Source organism: Rhinopithecus bieti, unplaced genomic scaffold (assembly GCF_001698545.2).
Source record: "Rhinopithecus bieti isolate Rb0 unplaced genomic scaffold, ASM169854v2 scaffold_777, whole genome shotgun sequence".
Classification (NCBI taxonomy): Eukaryota; Metazoa; Chordata; class Mammalia; order Primates; family Cercopithecidae; genus Rhinopithecus; species Rhinopithecus bieti.
Window position 1 is genome coordinate 1,823,876 of NW_016803392.1, and position 18,528 is coordinate 1,842,403.

Consider the following 18,528-nt stretch of genomic DNA (forward strand, 5'->3'; position numbering starts at 1 on the left):
TAGAGAAGCTATTTTTAGTGCACTTTGTATTAAATGTGCATGAATTAAGGGAAATTTTGTGCAAGTCCTGTTTTAATATTTACATTTTAAAATACTTTTCAAAATTTACAATGTCCAATGTCAATGTTTTTTTGATATGAGATATTTTCTGTTTTGCACCTGAAATTTTTCAATTTTGTTAATAGTTTTTTTTTATTTTAAGAGAATAAAAGTGCTAAATGTCTGTATTACTGGTCATTTATATTAGAGAATACTGATTTTAAAATTACCTTTTAGAGTACAAACTTAAAATTACTTTCATCTTTTTCTCTATCTTATTCTCCAGATACTCTTTGCATATCGAGAATATATTCTCCTGGTGATGTTTGGGGATACTTACATAATTTTTAAAAAGTTAAGTTGAGGTATTAAAGTAATATAAGAAAGAAGAAAGGGTTTTAGCTTAATGCCACTAAACCTAGTGAATCAAATTTGAGGTCCTATAACCTGGCTCTTGAATAACATACTTCAGTCAAATAGTTTGCACATTGTAGAAAATGTATGCAATTTCAAGAATTAATTTTAAGATTATTTGAAAAGCCTAATTTTTGTTACTTTACAGATGTTCCATTTAAGCAGACCTCTTCCATAGCTGTAGCTGGAGCGGTAATTGGAGCTGTTCTTGCCCTTTTCATCATTGCTATCTTTGTGACTGTGCTGCTGACTCCTCGAAAAAAGAGACCATCCTATCTTGACAAAGTGTAGGTAACTGTTTCTGCCTTTGTTCAACTATGCATATCAGTATGTGTCTATGTTTACCTTTACAGCTCCTCATAAAGAAATTAAGGGATAGAAGTAAGGATAATATTAGGCCTTTGTTAGATGACCCTAGTTTCATCAGAATATCTCAAACTATATCTTGGTAAATGAACATTGTCAAGGGGCTGCTAGAAGTACAGAACAGCTTTACATTTTTCACCTAGAGTGTATTAGACATCTTTCTAGAGGGTAACATAGTAATACTTTATGTTGTCCTGCCTTCTAAACAGAAATGTAAGCCTTTCATGAAGTGGTAACCAAAAGACATATAAAAATATCTTTGAAGTTTTCATGGCTTCTTCAGACTGTATATGCATGTCTTATGTATAGATATAACTTTGAACTATCAAGTTATTAAATAGAGTTTTATAACTTTTTTCTTAAAACACTTTTTTTTTGGTGAATTGTAAAATATATATCTTCTTATTTAAAGAATAAGCAATATTTTTATCCTAGTCATTGAGATAGAATTGTAAGGCAGAAATTGCACCTTGCAGTAGAATCAGATGACCAGTGTCTCAGTTCTGTTAATTCCATCAACAGCTTTATTGCTTCATTTGAGAAATATGAATAATGCTCTTCCTACTTGCCTCACATGGTTGAGATGATAGTAGAATAAGATAATATTTTATAAACTGTGAAGCTCTTTACAAATGGCATTACTTCTTATGTGGTTTATTAATGTTTTTATGTTAGGACGTAAGATAGTTCTTCTGTCTTCATAAATGCTTTGTATATGTCTTTGCTTCTCTAATTTGGCATAATTATAGCACTAGCCTTTGGATCAAAGACACTTGTGTGTCAGTTACAGCTCTGTCATGATCAAATTAGTACTATGACCACGAACAAGTAAGTTACTTTATCTCAATGAGCCTCAGTTTTCTCACCTAAATGGCCTATGGCACCTTGGAGCTAGAAATTTGCTGTGATTTTCGTTAGATAAGAAGAAACAATTATTTAAACAAAAGGATGAAAAAATGCTCTTTCAGTATAATACTTGTGGGACTGGAGTCCTTCAGTCTTTCAAGAGTGACTAGCATGTGGTTACTTAATCTTAATTTCCAGATTATCTTGGCTTTTCTATAATTTCAAAAACATAATGTACTGGTAGGCTAACAAATTAATGTAGCCATTTTATTTATCACTTAAGTTTTAATCATTTAAAATACTAGTTTATGTCCATGGAGACATTATTACACCACAGAGAATTTATTACTTCAGGATCTATAGTTTTCATTCCCTTTATCCTTTAATATGGATAACTTTTTGATTTTCTAAGCACAAGTACTAAAAATGTTATCTGTGATCTTCAAAAGCATGAGACTATATTTATAAAATCATGTAAAATGCAGAGAGCTACAAGGTATATTAAAACCTATATTTGTTATAAGTAAACAGTTTTTAAAATATATGAAAATGTTGATTTTCTGATATGCAACTTTGGAAAAAATAAATGCATTCCCTAAAAATGTATCGATTATTTTGTTTATTTCAGATGGCAAGATTTATAATGGTCTGTAAGTTGAAAATATTAATTATCTGACTAATATTGTAAGAGTGACTAGAGCTTTTGAAAATCAGTTTTGGAAGTATTTCTAAAATACAGTGTAAATATTTCTTATTGTGACACTTTGGAGGAAAGTGTAGTGACACTCTAAAATGTTGATAGACATAGTCAAATATTAAAACATGCCCTAAAGTCATGTCATATACTGGATTACTTAATTTCAGTTCTTCTATTTTAATTCCTTCTGTAAACATGATTGGTTCTACATACAGGAACCTTTAACACCAATGTTTACTTTTATTTTTGATCTTTGATAGATTAATGGCAATCTAAGAACTGAATTAAACATGTAGGCTAGTGTAAATATTATGTAGTATGAGGAAAATATTCTCAAAAATTATGAGAACCTTGATTTTCTTTTGCTCTTTTTTTTTTTTTTTCTAAATATGACAATCACATATTTTAACCTTTGCAATGCAGGATTGACCTTCCACCCACACATAAACCACCTCCTATGTATGAAGAACGATCCCCACCTTTGCCTCAGAAAGACCTGTATCAGGTATGTGTTCATGAGTACACTTAAGATAATGTAAGATACAATAAAAAAAACTAAGCCATTTATATTATTTCTTTCAAAACGTTGTTCAGTCATTATACATTAAAGATTACATAGCAGTACCTAAGTTTTAACTTGCTCAGTCATTTCTCTGAAACATTTAAGAGATCAAATTTTGTCAACAAACAAGTTGTTATGGCCAGTATAAATAAGACAAATCAACATTATATTAGGCTTTTACTAAATACTTGTTGAAGACTTACTGTTAACACAGTTTTATTGACATACAAGTTTATTGTAAAATAAAAAGTAGAAAATTAATATCTATTGAAGGGCTTCTTTTCCTTGGAGTGTACAGTATTTTATTCTGTTTTGGAATCAGTTCCCATTAATTCATGTGAAAGTATGATTCAGTGCTTTTATCTTGTATTCTATACCTGGATTAATGTGCTATACTTGTTATTTGGGAAAGTTGTAAACTATCAGAATATTTGAATTCTTTGATTCTCAACTTTAGTGGTTGTGTTTGTATGTTTGTTTTGTCTTTTTCTCTATCACCAATACAACATATTGGATCTCTAAGCCTGTACTGGGGTTTTATAACATCTGGGGGCATATCCTATAATACTTTCCTCCTAAAATATGTCCTGTATCTTCAGCCTGAATAAGGCAAATCATTAGCCCATCCATTCATTGATTTAATTTGGTGGAAAAATTCTAAAGGAATGTTTCTGCCAAGATGTTCTCTGCTTCTCTTCCTTAGCTGACTGTGTAGTCAGTCTACTGACCAAGAATGGGGCAGGAAGGAGCATTCCCTGGCACGTGGACCCACTGTCAGTGGGTGCTAGCTTTGTCATCTTACACAGTTAGGTGTCCTGATAGTGAAGATGTGCCATCTTTTCAGACCTTTTGTTCTCACGTAAAGAGTGTAGTCTCATCTCTTGGCAAATAAATGAAATTGACAAGTGGTGTGAAATATCATAAAATTTTTAGCTGGAGCTGTTGTTTTTTGTTGTTGTGTTTTGTTTTCGTTTCGGTTTTGGTTTTGGTTTGTTTGGTTTTTTGCCAGTTAGATAACTGAAAAAGTAGCTCATTAAAATGTTTTGTAGATTCCTAGATGAAGTTGGTCTGCTTTTCATAATCGATTGGCTATAGGTATTAATAATTCTGTAAATTACCTTTTTGCGTCATTTTCAGATTTTGGTTACTTTTGAATTTTGCTTCTTAGATTTTAGGAACTCTTTGATGTGGATAGTAATCTTTTGTATTATATTCATCTCTTATTTTTTAACCTTATGGTGTCATATAGAAAAAAATGACATTTTTATGTAGTAAAAATCTGTCTCTTTCATTGTGTTTGTTGGAAGTTGTGTGTTGTCTGAAATTACTTCCTTACATTTCCTTCTCTCTCCTTGAACTAGAGTGTAGAAAAAAGTCTTAGAAAACTAATAGTTTTATGGTTTATGTTTCATTTTAATCTGAAACTTTCTTAAACTTAATAAAGAGGTAGAGACCCGTTTTTTCCCAATGGGATAACCAGTTGTCCAAATACTTTTCAATTACCTATACTTTTGCGTGGTTCGAGAGCACTTTTATCCTAAAATAAATTCTCATACATATTAGGTCTGTTTCCGAACTCTTAATTCTGTTATATTGCTATGTCTTTCTCTTCCTAAACCAAGATACTGGTATTTCAATTACAGTTGTTTTATAATATGATTTGATATTCAGTAAATTCCCTTATCTCTGTTCTTGCTTTCAAAATTTTTCTTGACTTTTCTTTTCTCTACTTCAGAATTACCTTCCCAGATTCCATAAACATTCTATTGAACTCCTGAATTAATTTAGTAAGAATTGACAACTTTATGATAATGTCATTTCTTCCCATCTAGAAACCAGATAAGCCTCTATTCTGGTTTCTGGTGGGGTGTGTGTGTGTGTGTGTGTGGGTGTGTGTGTATGCTGGAATAAAATCTCTTTCTCGTACGTGCTTTCCACATTCCTATTAGGTTTACTTTAGGCATTTTAAGTATTTTGATAGTCACTAAGATTTCTCTCCACCCTCCCCTTGTGAACTTTTTAAATTGGCTATTAGCATATAGAAATGCCTGATTAAAAATATGAATCTTATATGCAGCCTCTTTTATCAAGTTTTGATTCATTCTAATGGTTTTCATTTTATTTTTTTAGGCATATTAATCTAGTTGCTGCAAATGACAATTCTTCTTTTTATCCCTTGCATATTGTGATTTCTCAGGGGAATACATATGAGGGGTTTCCTTATGTCATTCAGTTTTAAATCTGATATGAAATAATTGAAGACTAGTATAGAGTTTCCTTGCATTAAAATTTTGAAAACACTGCATTCTATGAATAATGCTGTTTTTTAGACTTGATTTGAAAGAATTAAAAACATTATGAAAACTATTTTCCACACCAACTAAAATGATCTAGGGAACATTTTCAGGAAAACATATCTCATATTTTGAATATAGTTGGGATTTCCGATATGGAAAATCTTAATGAAAATGTAAATCTTTTAGAATAGTCTGTGTTTCAGCCTAAAGTAACATTTACTCTATAAATGATGACCACGAGATTCCATGAAATGGATATTTATTTGACTCTACTGAGAATAACAGGAATTTCAGTCTAGCAGCAATATTATGGGGAATGAGGCTTTAGAAGTTATTTTTACAGTGCTGACATACCATGTTAATAAAAGCTTTTCAATTGCTTGAACTATCATGAGATTTTCTCTCCTTATACCTATTTTCACAGTAGTTGTCTGTCAGATGATTTTTGGTAAATGTTTAATTTTTAACAATCTTAAAAAAGTTTTATGAACAGTATTTCACGTATAAGAATACACATACCAGTTTCCATGTCAAGATATTTGGTTTATGTATACACAATATGTATATTTGTGTATGTGTGTGTAAGCTTTCTATGTGATGAAATGTAATATATGCATAAAGTACTTTAATGAATGACACAGAATATAAAAAGCTTATTGGTATGTTTTTAGATTCCACATAGCAACTAACCTTAAGAAACTACCACTTGTAGCATTTTAGTTTAGTATTGCAGGAGTATTTTTCTAATTATCTGAAGACTATTGAAATAGTCTCCCTTTTCCAACTAATGTATTTGTGTGAAGCTTTTATTTTTCTTTATATACTTCAGCTAAACAACATATTACGGTAGACTGAATGCTGTAGCAGATATGAAAATCAAATTTTCCTCTTTTGACCCAGATATTAAAAGATTTATAAAATTTAGGAGATACTGTTTATATTAACCTATAATAGGTTTCCTATTCTTTTAAATGAATTAAATTTTAAAACTCTTAGTTTAAATGAATAACATGATAAATATAGATAGCTATTATTCCTATACATGAAAGTGCTTGGGGTCCTCAAAAGGGTAAAAGTTCATAAAGGGGTCCTGGGGCCAAAAATTTGAGAACTGCTCTTGTAAATTGTAAGCAGTATGAAGGCAGGGGTCATGTCACTATGGTTTAGTACCATAATCTTAGTGCATAAAATACAGTGCTTGGCACATTAAGTACCTGATAATTTTTTTTAATTTGACAGATCAAAATTGTATATTTTTGTGATATACAACATGCAACGTGATGCTTTAATGTATGTGGAATAACTAAAGCAAATTAACATATGCATCACCTTATGTATTCTGATAAACAGTTTTTGAATGAGTAGGTGAAAGAAGCCCTTTTTTATATCCTCTTCAGTTTATAATCTGTGAAAATTTCTGCATCATTTATAATATCCATATCACAGATACTATATTTCAGTATATTTAATGTCAGTGTCCATAATATCACTGTATCAAATATGAGATATCAATACATAATATATGTAAAAGAATAGAGAAAAGAGACTATAGAAATATTTTAAATGTTAGCAATTATCTTTGTAATAGATTTCTCAGTGAATATTATTTTTGTTATATTTTCTGTAGTTTCTGTTTTTTCTGCAGTGCCTTTGCCCGCCTCTGTAAGTAGCCTTTTAGCACAGGAAAATAGAGATCTATTGAACACCTGAGTCACTGACCTGGAATGTTAAGCTAGTCATACTGGTCAGTGTGTCAGCAGTGTTCACTATCTGAAAAAACTGAATTTCTTTCCAATAATTTACTATAGTATATTTCTTTCTTTAGTAAATATTTGTAAATATTAATGACAGTGTTAGTAGAGAAAGAATGTTTTTACATGTTTTGAAGTGTATAGATAATACATACACAACAATATAAAGAGTTGTTTTCTAAGGTCTCATTCCCATACCTATTTACCCTACCCCCATCTACAGATAACCACTTTTATTAATTTGTGTCTTCGTACTGTTTCTTTAAGCATAGACAAGAAAACACCACACACACACACACTCAGGTGCATTTTAATTTATTTTCCCCCTTTTAAAAGTAATGTATACATATACCTTGTTACATATCTTGCCATTTTCTCCTAAAATATACTGTAGATCTTTTATTATTGAGATGCAGAGAGCATTCTCAATCTTTTTTATGTCTACATAGTATTGTAATGTGTGTATATTACATAGTTTGCAATGTCAAAAGATTTTAATAAACCAATAATGCTATAACGAATAGCCAGGTATCTATGCTCTTTTGTATGTATGCAAGTATCTGCAGGGTAAATTTTTAAATTTGATCTTGCTACATCAAACAGTAAATGTATTTATAGTTTTGATATATATTGCCAAATAATCCTCTATAAGAACTGTACTGTTTTGCGCTTCTACCAATAATATATAAAAATACCTGTATCTCCACAACCTCACCAATAGTATGTATATGTATTCCACTTGATTATTGCTAATCTGATAGGAATGGCATGTACATGTAATTATAATTTTGCAATCTTTTAGTGAGTTTCTGCATCCTTTCAAGTGTTTAAAAAGCCATTTTTTCCTGCAAATTGTTATTCTTTTGTCTGTTTATTTATTGGACAAAATTGTGATGAACGTTTTCTAAACGTTTTGTAAGTAGATGTGAAAATATTTTGTTTCATGTGCATTGCTCCATGGTATCCAAATCTGTGGCAAAAACAGTTTAGTAAGATGAATCATGTGTCTCCATTGGTTTATGTTATAAGAAGATTTAGAAAAGCAAAACAGTTATGGTTGGAACTCAAATGTTACTAAACTTTGTGGTTTTAAGAATTTAAGTTCAAGAGATAAGTCCCTCCAGGTATTCAGTTATAATCAGGCCATATTTCATTTAAACCTTTCTTGAACCCATTCACTTTTCTCCTCTTCATAATTTCATGTATTTTCATTATATCTTTTAAAAGTCATTTTCCAATACATCATTGCCATCTTCCAATGGTAATTTTTAGGTAGGCTGCTTTTGTTAGTAATCATTGATGGTCTTATTTTCTCCCAGGATCTGAATATTTTAACATGTTTCCAGGCACTACCGGTAGTTACGATCTTTGGGATTAGGGAAGAGATAGAGGAATATGATAGAAGAGTTAATATTTTTTTTCCAAATTATAAGAAAGCATATGACTGAGTGGATTATTCAAATAAGGATTATTTCTAGCATGGTTTTCCCCTTGAGTAGAAAAATGTTTTCATCTTTTATATTGCCTTCAGTTAGTAAGTACTGGCAGTTATTGAGACAAGTAGTGCAAGAATTGTGGGGCCTTATTCTGCTCTGAGGTGAAAAAAAATTTTGTGATCAACAAAGCTTGGTTAAAATAATCATTTATTAACTAATTTTAGTTGGGGAGTGCCCTTCAAAGCAAAAAGAAATATTAAAAATCTAAATATCAGGCCGGGCGCGGTGGCTAAAGCCTGTAATCCCAGCACTTTGGGAGGCCGAGACGGGCGGATCATGAGGTCAGGAGATCGAGACCATCCTGGCTAACACGGTGAAACCCCGTCTCTACTAAAAAATACAAAAAACTAGCCGGGCGATTTGGCGGGCGCCTGTAGTCCCAGCTACTCGGGAGGCTGAGGCAGGAGAATGGCGTAAACCCAGGAGGCGGAGCTTGCAGTGAGCTGAGATCCGGCCACTGCACTCCAGCCTGGGCGCGAGAGTCCGTCTCAAAAAAAAAATCTAAATATCTAAAAATATTTGTCAAGAATCATAAAGTTAATTTAAAGGAGATATAGCTGTAACATGTGAAGTGTAAAAGATTGATGTCTTCATCATATCAAAACTTTTGCTATCTGTCTTATAAATGAGAAAAAGATAAGCTTGTTTTATAAGGTTTTATAGGTATTAATAAACTAATATATGCTACATCCTTAGAATAGTGCCTGACACACAGTAATTACTGTGCATTTGCTATTATTGTTATTTAAAAAGAAGCTGCATAATTCTTGATAAAATATTAAAGATGCTAAGCAGTGAAATTATTTCAGTAGAAAACAAAGCTGATGGCTACTTTGATTTATTTAAACTTAGCATATGTTTGTTTTGGAAATATTCATACCTTTATTATAACCTTAGTAGTGCTTGAAATGAAACTAGAATATATGGGGTCTACACTTTTTGATTCATAGTAGTGTTTTGTTTTTTTTTCTTTGTCATTCATTTATCAAATAAATATTTCTTGAATATTTAATATATGCCAGTACTGAGAATATGTAGTTAATAAAAGATGAAAAAAATTGTCTATGGAGCTTACGTTTTAGTGATGAATGGACAACTCCTATGGTGACAGCTTTCTTCCTTTTTTAAGAAGAGCTTTATTAAAATATTAATTACACACTAAACTTCACATATTAAGAATGTAAATTTGTTATGTTTTGCATATACTGCGCACACACACAAATATACCTGGCAGATATCACCACAATGAAAATATTGTATATATCCATCATTTCCAAAAGTCCTAGTGTCCCTTTGTAATCTCCCCCCTCTAGTCTTTGACCAGCTTCTCTTTCATATCCTCTGGAAACTAACCACTGATCTGCTTTCTGTCATGTATTAGTTTGCATATTCTCAAATTTTACACAAATTTTATACAATGTATTCTCTCTTTTGGTCTTCTTCTTTCACTTTACATAGCGATTTTGAGATTCATTCATGTTATGTTGATCAGTAGTTAATTCCTTTTACGTAGCTATAATATACTGCATTTTGTTTATATATTTATCTGTTGATGGACATTTTTGTTTCCAGTTTGGGACTATTACAGAGTTGCTATGAACATTTATGTACAAGTCTTTGTGTAAATATATGCTTTCATTTCTCTTGGGTAAACACCTAGGAGTGGAATGACTGGGTCATGTGGTAAGTGTGCTTAACTTTCTAAGAAAATGCCAAACTGTCATCCTAAATGATTTTACCATTTATGTTCCTATCAGCCATGTGAGTTGCTTCATACCCTTACCAACACTTACTATGGTCAGACATTAAAATTTTTAGATATTCTAATAGTTGTGTGGTCGTGTTTTATTTAGGTTTAAATTTTCATTTTTCCTAGTTACTAATATGTAGAACATTTTTTCGTTTGCTTTCTTTGGTGAAATATCTGTTCAGATTTTCATTTTATTGGATCATTTTCTTATTGATGAGTTTTGAGAGTTCTTTATATATTTTAGATACAAATCCTTTGTCAGCTGTATAATTAGCAGATATTTTCTCCCATTCTTTTGCCTGTCATTCTCTTTAACAGTGACTTTCTTTTCTTTTCTTTTTTTTTGAAACCAGTCTTGCTCTGTTGCCAGACTGGAGTGCAGTGGTGCAATCTTGGCTCACTGCAACTTCCTGCTCCCGGGTTCAAGCGATTCTCCTGCCTCAGCCTCCCAAGTAGCTGGGACTACAGGTGTGCGCCAACAGGCCCAGCTAATTTCTGTGTTTTTAGTAGAGACGGGGTTTCACCATGTTGTCCGGGATAGTCTTGATCTCTTGACCTCGTGATCCGCCCACCTCAGCCTCCCAAAGTGTTGGGATTACAGGCATGAGCCACTGCGCCCAGCCAACAGTGACTTTTTAAGAGAAGATGTTAATTTTGATGATGTTCAGATTATATGATAACAATGTAGTGCTATGCTTTTATCTCTGGAATGGGGGTGTGGAAGACCTATTTTTTGTTAGTTGTCATTTTATTTAATCAAAACTTGATTGACTCATGAGTAAACAGAAATAAGGAACCATTGAAGCTTAATGTGGTAAGCCAAGTACAATGAAATTTCCTCCCAATTTCAGAGCACCTAGTAGTTTTCTTTATAAAAGCATGATGTTTATGTATTGGGAGCAGTTCCTTTGTAAATACGAAGAAGTCTGGACAGAGAGCTGAACTATTTATAAATGTTCAGAACAAAGAAACTAAATTGTTGTCAGAGAATGGACATATTATTTGTGAATTAAATTTTACATAACCACTATTAATCTAATTTTACTTTGAATTTGGCCATTTAGTGTTGATTTTATTCTGGACAGATGGTTTTGTTGAAGTTCTTTTGATATGTTAAAAATAGAAAATTGGTCTATTTATGGACTTTTGAGAGAATAAAAATTAGGCTAAATTAAGGCTGCCCTAAGTGGAGAGTTGTCCAAGTTAGCTATCTTCGTATTGTGACATTAGCAATGCCAGTGAGACCTCAGTGCCTGCCTTACTTCCCAGGATTAGAGATTAATAATATCCGTTACTACCTGTTTACATGAAAATACCAATGGGGAGACTATCTCAGGCTATTGATACCCTCCTTATATATGAGCACAGTAATCTTATATCCTAGAATGTCCAGGATTGTCCTGATTTCACATATTTATGTCCTAGTGCCAGTATGTATTTAAGTCCATGTAGCCTGACTTTGAGCTGCTAAATAATCATGGTGTTATATTAACTCCTGTGATAGTGATTTCACTGAAAACATGACTTTTTGACTTTTATCTCAAATCACCAGCCTTCACTGGTGCTTAAAGCTCTCTAAGATACTTCTCTCATACTCTGGAAGTGTCTTAGAACAAATTTATTGAATACTTAGCACACTTTCGCTTTTGAATCTATTCAGATACTTTAAATAAAATGAAATTATAAATAAAACTTTTGTTAAAGTAAAATTTTTATTTAGAAACATCTTAAGTTTGAAGAAGACATGTTAGAATGAATTAATTTAAATGTTTTAAAGAGTTCATTGGTTAAAAAAAAATAGACAACAACTCTTTAAAAGGCTACAGTTGTCAAATAAGTTAGAAATACTAGATTAAATTCAAGATACATTTTGGTTTAGAAAGATTTAAAATGCCAAAATTAAGAAATTTTAAAATAACTGAATAAATGGAAAACATTCAAAAGGATTTGTTTTGGGGAAAGTAGTCATGACCACAGTTTATTCTTGGTTGAGGTGACCTTATCTGCAGCCACCAAATTATTCCATTTTCTTTTATGAGAATGGGAATCTTTAACCCAGTTTGCTTTGGCAACCTGTCAAGTAAATTTCCATAGCTACCAAGCTACCATAGTTCAAATTCCTGTTTCTAGGCATGATAATAGACATAATTACCTCTCTTTCCCCACAGACATGTTTTCACCACTGGCTAAATCTGGTTGTGGTATGATTCCAAATTTATTTTGCTGATTTCTTGGAACATATTTTCAAACCAAGATGTTCATCTACTTAGGTTTTTGTATAATAACATCCCATTATTTGATTTATTGATATATCTTGATTGGGAATGTGTTCAGGGCAAGCAGTTAGCCAGTTGGTAACTCCATCTTTTTAAATATATATCGCTTGCTACTTGGGAATCTTATTCTGAGAAATAAGCCCCACAGTGACATATGTGTATTTTTGGGCATGTAAATTAAAATGTTAATCTTGAAATTCAGACTAAACAGCATTTTATTATTGAAAAGTTAGTAAGACCCACTGTTTTAGGGGAGGGGCCCTATCTGGAGTGGTACTTTAGTTTGAATCATTGATACTGCTTTACAAATATGTTTCAAAACGCATTAGGCCTGTTAAAATCATTTTCATATTTACTAACATGTCACAACTTACTTTCCTTACCTTTGATTAATAGCAAAATATATATGTTACACATTCATATTCAGGATCATTCTTTTTGATGAGTTTCCATGACAACCAAACAAAAAACTTAAAACCTAAAATACATTAAATTCTTTTAGGCCTACTTCTGGTTTTTCAAGAGATCCAGCTTGAGTTCATTTAACATTTCTATGACTGCGTAATTTGTCTATTTCTTCCACAGAGCCAAACTCCATGATGATTTCTTACTGTTCCATTGATGGGGAGTGTAGTTTTCTTTATAATTTTAAAAAGCAGAACTTGAACTGCAAGGTGAAGGTCACGAGAAGGTAGAACAGAATACTCAGCATAAAGATGACGTTTCCAATAATTAGATTTGTCTGATAGTGGGGCTGATACTTTGCACAGTAATACTGACATTGTGTATTGGACTCAGCTTTTGTCTATTGTTGTAGGTCATAGGAAGCATTCCTGCATTGGGAATAAAGTTACATTTTAAGGCCCCTTCCAGTTCTACATCTTGACTCCTTTTTTTCCCCTGGGAAAATAATACAGATGGTAGATTCAAAAGTAACATTGGTATTACTTGAGACCAATGTTCTACATAGATATCTTCATGTGATTCTTAGTGTAACATTTAACTATACAGTTGATTAGTTAATGGGTTATTATAAAAGCATACACAGTAGAAGTAACCAACACTATTCTGTAGATGTTTTTGAGTTTCATTTTAAGAACTGTTGCCAATCCAAATATCATTGAATTTAAAAAACAATGTAAACAAAAATTACTTCAAATTTTTTTTTGCTTTAAGAACAAGATTTTCTTCTTAAAAATGTGAATTAAACATTGTATTATGGTTGCTTTACACTTAGGACTGTTTGACAGCTCACATAGATACTAGAAGCTTAAAATGCACTTTGAATGATATCTTTACAGTAGCTTTAGCCACAATGAATATAGATGAGATATAAAACTTGCTGTTGGTGGAGTATTTTTTGTACATAAGTAACTTGAGAAGAATGAGATTTGTTAAAGGCCTTTAAAAGGAAATGCTTAGCTTTATGAAGATTCGTATTTTAAATTCATTGGCACTTTACAGAAGGTAATAATCTTAATTTCAGATGTTTGGCGGGCAGTAATTCTATAGACTATCAGTCCTGTTTATGAAAAGAAATGGCATGTAAATGTATTTGTCTGAAACTTTTCAAATGCCTTATTATTGATATATGTGTTCCCATGGAAACCACAAATACCTTTTTAGAAAAATAATGTAAAATAGTAGCTTTACTTTTAAGTAGAACCTGAGAAATTGCAGACTATATTTAAGAAAAGGTAGTTACAAAGTTGAATAATTTTACTGTGGTTATGTCCCATTGAGAAATGAACTGCATGTATAATTGTTAAACCATGTGTGCATGTTTACACACACACACATATTAATTATACCAGATCATAAAAACATAAAACTTAAAGTGATAAGTCGGACTTCATTAAAATTAAAAACTTTAGATCTTTGAAAGACACCATTAGGAAGGCAAAGGCAAACCACAGACACAAACAAAATTTGTGTCAGACAAAAGACTTTCTTCCAGAATATATGAATAAGTCTTACAACTCAATAGGAAGACAACCCAGTTTTTTAAAATGAGCAGATTTATTTAGACTTTTTGTCAAAGAAAATGTACTAATGGCCAATAAGCACATGAAAAAATACTCAACATTACCAGTCACCAGATAAATACAAGTTAAACCACAATGAATTGCCACTGCACATCCATTAGATTTGCTAACATTAAGACTGACTGAATTGTTTGTTGATATTATAATTAATAGCTTCCAGTTTCTTTTGTAAGTCTGTTTTTATAAGTGCTTAGTTTATATAACAATTTATACTTAATTTTATTATTTTCTATTTTTGCTCTAGTAAGTTTATATTTTATTGTTTTCTATTCTTATGTCCCAAAGTAATGCATGTAATTATAAGTCCAAACACCAAAATTGTTCTGGGGGAATATTCCTTCACTTCCACTCCCATTATAGTTCTTGTATACAGAGATTTATAATGAATATGGTTTTGGCTCATAAAAGTGACTCGTTTATTTTTATTTTAAAGTCCTCTACAACTGAGTAATCCTATCCTTGATGGTAATTTTCCATAGTGAACTAACTGGAATTAAGTAATCTACTGTACTCTTTTTTTTTTTTTTTTAAGTGAGGAATGTGATATTATGAGTTACGTAACTTGACAAGGGAGAGAGTTGTCAGGGCAGCACATGGCAAGTGTGAGTCATTGCCCTGGAATTGGAAACACCATTTGAGGTCTTTCAAAGCTCAGTCTTCTACTCAAGGCGAAATTTCCTCCAACATCACTCCTAAAAGATCGCCATCTAGCTTTCAACTGAAAACACTTCAATTAACAATTTTACAATTGGCGGAAACTGGGCCGGGTGTGTGCGCGCGCACAAATGCCCGGATGCACCGCGACACCCCGCGCGCTCCTCTCCGGCGGTAGGGGGCGCGCACCGCGGCACCGCGGCTAGCTTGGCTGTTTGTGGGCCGTGTCCGGCGCTGTGTGTCGGGAAAACGGAGCAAGAAGCCGAGCCGGAGGGGCGGCCCCGACCCCTCTGACCGAGATCCTGCTGCTTTCGCAGTCAGGAGCCCCGTCCCTCCCCGGATTAGTGCATTCGAGCGCCCAGTGCCCTGGCCCCGAGAGTGGAATGGTCCCCGAGGCCCAGGGCGTTGTGCTTACGCGGGCCCCGTGAAGGAAACTGGGGAGTCTCGAGGGACCCCCGACTCCAAGCTCGAAAACCCCGGATGGTGAGGAGCAGGCAGATGTGCAATACCAACATGTCTATACCTACTGATGGTGCTGTAACCACCTCACAGATTCCAGCTTCTGAACAAGAGACCCTGGTTAGACCAAAGCCATTGCTTTTGAAGTTATTAAAGTCTGTCGGTGCACAAAAAGACACTTATACTATGAAAGAGGTTCTTTTTTTATCTTGGCCAGTATATTATGACTAAACGATTATATGATGAGAAGCAACAACATATTGTATATTGTTGAAATGATCTTCTAGGAGATTTGTTTGGCGTGCCAAGCTTCTCTGAAAGAGCACAGGAAAATATATACCATGATCTACAGAAACTTGGTAGTAGTCAATCAGCAGGAATCATCAGACTCAGGTACATCTGTGAGTGAGAACAGGTGTCACCTTGAAGGTGGGAGTGATCAAAAGGACCTTGTGCAAGAGCTTCAGGAAGAGAAACCTTCATCTTCACATTTGGTTTCTAGACCATCTACCTCATCTAGAAGGAGAGCGATTAGTGAGATAGAAGAAAATTCAGATGAATTATCTGGTGAAGGACAAAGAAAACGCCACAAATCTGATAGTATTTCCCTTTCCTTTGATGAAAGCTTGCTCTGTGTGTAATAAGGAGATATGTTGTGAAAGAAGCAGTAGCAGTGAATCTACAGGGACGCCATCGAATCCAGATCTTGATGCTGGTGTAAGTGAACATTCAGGTGATTGGTTGGATCAGGATTCAGTTTCAGATCAGTTTAGTGTAGAATTTGAAGTTGAATCTCTCGACTCAGAAGATTATAGCCTTAGTGAAGAAGCACAAGAACTCTCAGATGAAGATGATGAGGTATATCGAGTTACTGTGTATCAGGCAGGGGAGAGTGATACAGATTCATTTGAAGAAGATCCTGAAATTTCCTTAGCTGACTATTGGAAATGTACTTCATGCAATGAAATGAAGCCCCCTCTTCCATCACATTGCAACAGATGTTGGGCCCTTCGTGAGAATTGGCTTCCTGAAGATAAAGGGAAAGATAATGGGGAAATCTCTGAGAAAGCCAAACTGGAAAACTCAACACAAGCTGAAGAGGGCTTTGATGTTCCTGATTGTAAAAAAACTATAGTGAATGATTCCAAAGAGTCGTGTGTTGAGGAAAATGATGATAAAATCACACAAGCCTCACAGTCACAAGAAAGTGAGGACTATTCTCAGCCATCAACTTCTAGTAGCATTATTTATAGCAGCCAAGAAGATGTGAAAGAGTTTGAAAGAGAAGAAACACAAGACAAAGAAGAAAGTGTGGAATCTAGTTTGCCCCTTAATGCCATTGAACCTTGTGTGATTTGTCAGGGTCGACCTAAAATGGTTGCATTGTCCATGGCAAAACAGGACATCTTATGGCCTGCTTTACATGTGCAAAGAAGCTAAAGAAAAGGAATAAGCCCTGCCCAGTGTGTAGACAACCAATTCAAATGATTGTGCTAACTTATTTCCCCTAGTTGACCTGTCTGTAAGAGAATTATATATTTCTAACTAACCCTAAGAATTTAGACAACATGAAAATTATTTACATATATCAAAGTGAGAAAATGCTTCAATCCACATAGATGTCTTCTCTTTAGTATAATTGACCTACTTTGGTAGCGAAATAGAGAATACTTACCATAATTTGCATTGAATATGTAGCTCATCCTTTACCCCAACCCCTAATTTTAAATAATTTCTATTCTGTCTTAAATGAGAAGTATCTGTTGTTGTTGTTGTTTTTTTAAATATATGTATATGGCATTTAAATGTAACTTATTTTTTTTTTGAGATGGATTCTCGCTCTGTCGCCCAGGCTGGAGTGCAGTGGCGCAATCTCGGCTCACTGCAAGCTCCGCCTCCCGGGTTCACACCATTCTCCTGCCTCAGCCTCCAGAGTAGCTTGGCCTACAGGCATCCGCCACCACACCTGGCTAATTTTTTGTACTTTTATTATAAGAGACAGGGTTTCACCGTGTTAGCCAGGATGGTCTCAATCTCCTGACCTCATGATCTGCCCGCCTCAGCCTCCCGAAGTGCTGTGATTACAGGCATGAGCCACCGCACCCAGCCTAAATGTAACTTATTTAGTACCTTTGATGTAAAGAGAAAATGTGTGAAAGATTTAGTTTTTTTTCTTTGAGATGAATCTGTTACCCAGGCTGGAGTGCAGTGTCATGATCTTGCAGTCTTTGCTTCCCGGGTTCAAGCCATTCTTCTGCCTCAGCCTCTGGAGCAGCTGGGATTACAGGCATGCACCACCACGGCCAGCTAATTTTTGTATTTTTAGTAGAGACAGGGTTTTGCCATGTTGGCCAGGCTGGTCACGAACTCCTGACCTCATGTGATCCACTCGCCTTGGCCTCCCAAAATTCTGGGATTACAGATGTGAGCCACCATGTCCAGCCAAGAAGTAGTATTTAAATTTTCGACACACTTTTTTTTTTGAGACGGAGTCTTGCTCTGTCACGCATGCTAGAATGCAGTGGAGTGAAATCAGCTCACTGCAACCTCAGCCTTCTGGGTTCAAGCTATTCTGCCTTAGCCTCCCAAGTAACTGGATTACATGTGTCACCATACCAGCTGATTTTTTTATATTTTTCGTGAAGATGAGGTTTCACCATGTTGGCCAGGCCGATCTTGAACTCCTAAACTCAAGTGATCTACCCACTTCAGCCTCCCAAAATGCTAGGATTACAGGTGTGAGGCCCTGCACCTGGCCCCAGATTTTTGATACTCTTAAACCTTCTGATCCTTAGTTTCTTTCTCCAAAATACTCTTTCTAGGTTTTAAAAAAAAAAAAAAAAAAAAAAAAAAAAAAAAAAAAAAGCCTTTTTTTT

General features: G+C 33.9%; 2 protein-coding genes across 2 annotated transcripts in view; both read left to right on the forward strand.

Moving 5' to 3' along the window:
* The window catches only part of NECTIN3 (nectin cell adhesion molecule 3), a 131,783-nt gene that overhangs the window by 69,966 nt on the left and 43,289 nt on the right, over window positions 1–18,528 (forward strand). Inside the window, exons 6-7 of the mRNA XM_017882339.1 lie at window positions 602–740; window positions 2,786–2,867. Coding sequence (XP_017737828.1) covers window positions 602–740; window positions 2,786–2,867 — 221 coding nt within the window. The remainder of the gene's footprint in view (window positions 1–601; window positions 741–2,785; window positions 2,868–18,528) is intronic.
* On the forward strand, window positions 15,515–17,454 carry LOC108535938 (E3 ubiquitin-protein ligase Mdm2-like). Its single transcript, XM_017882353.1, is given in 5 exon segments — window positions 15,515–15,847; window positions 15,981–16,030; window positions 16,032–16,290; window positions 16,292–17,021; window positions 17,024–17,454. Coding segments are annotated over 5 exon segments (1,353 nt in total). The 5' UTR covers window positions 15,515–15,673; the 3' UTR covers window positions 17,164–17,454.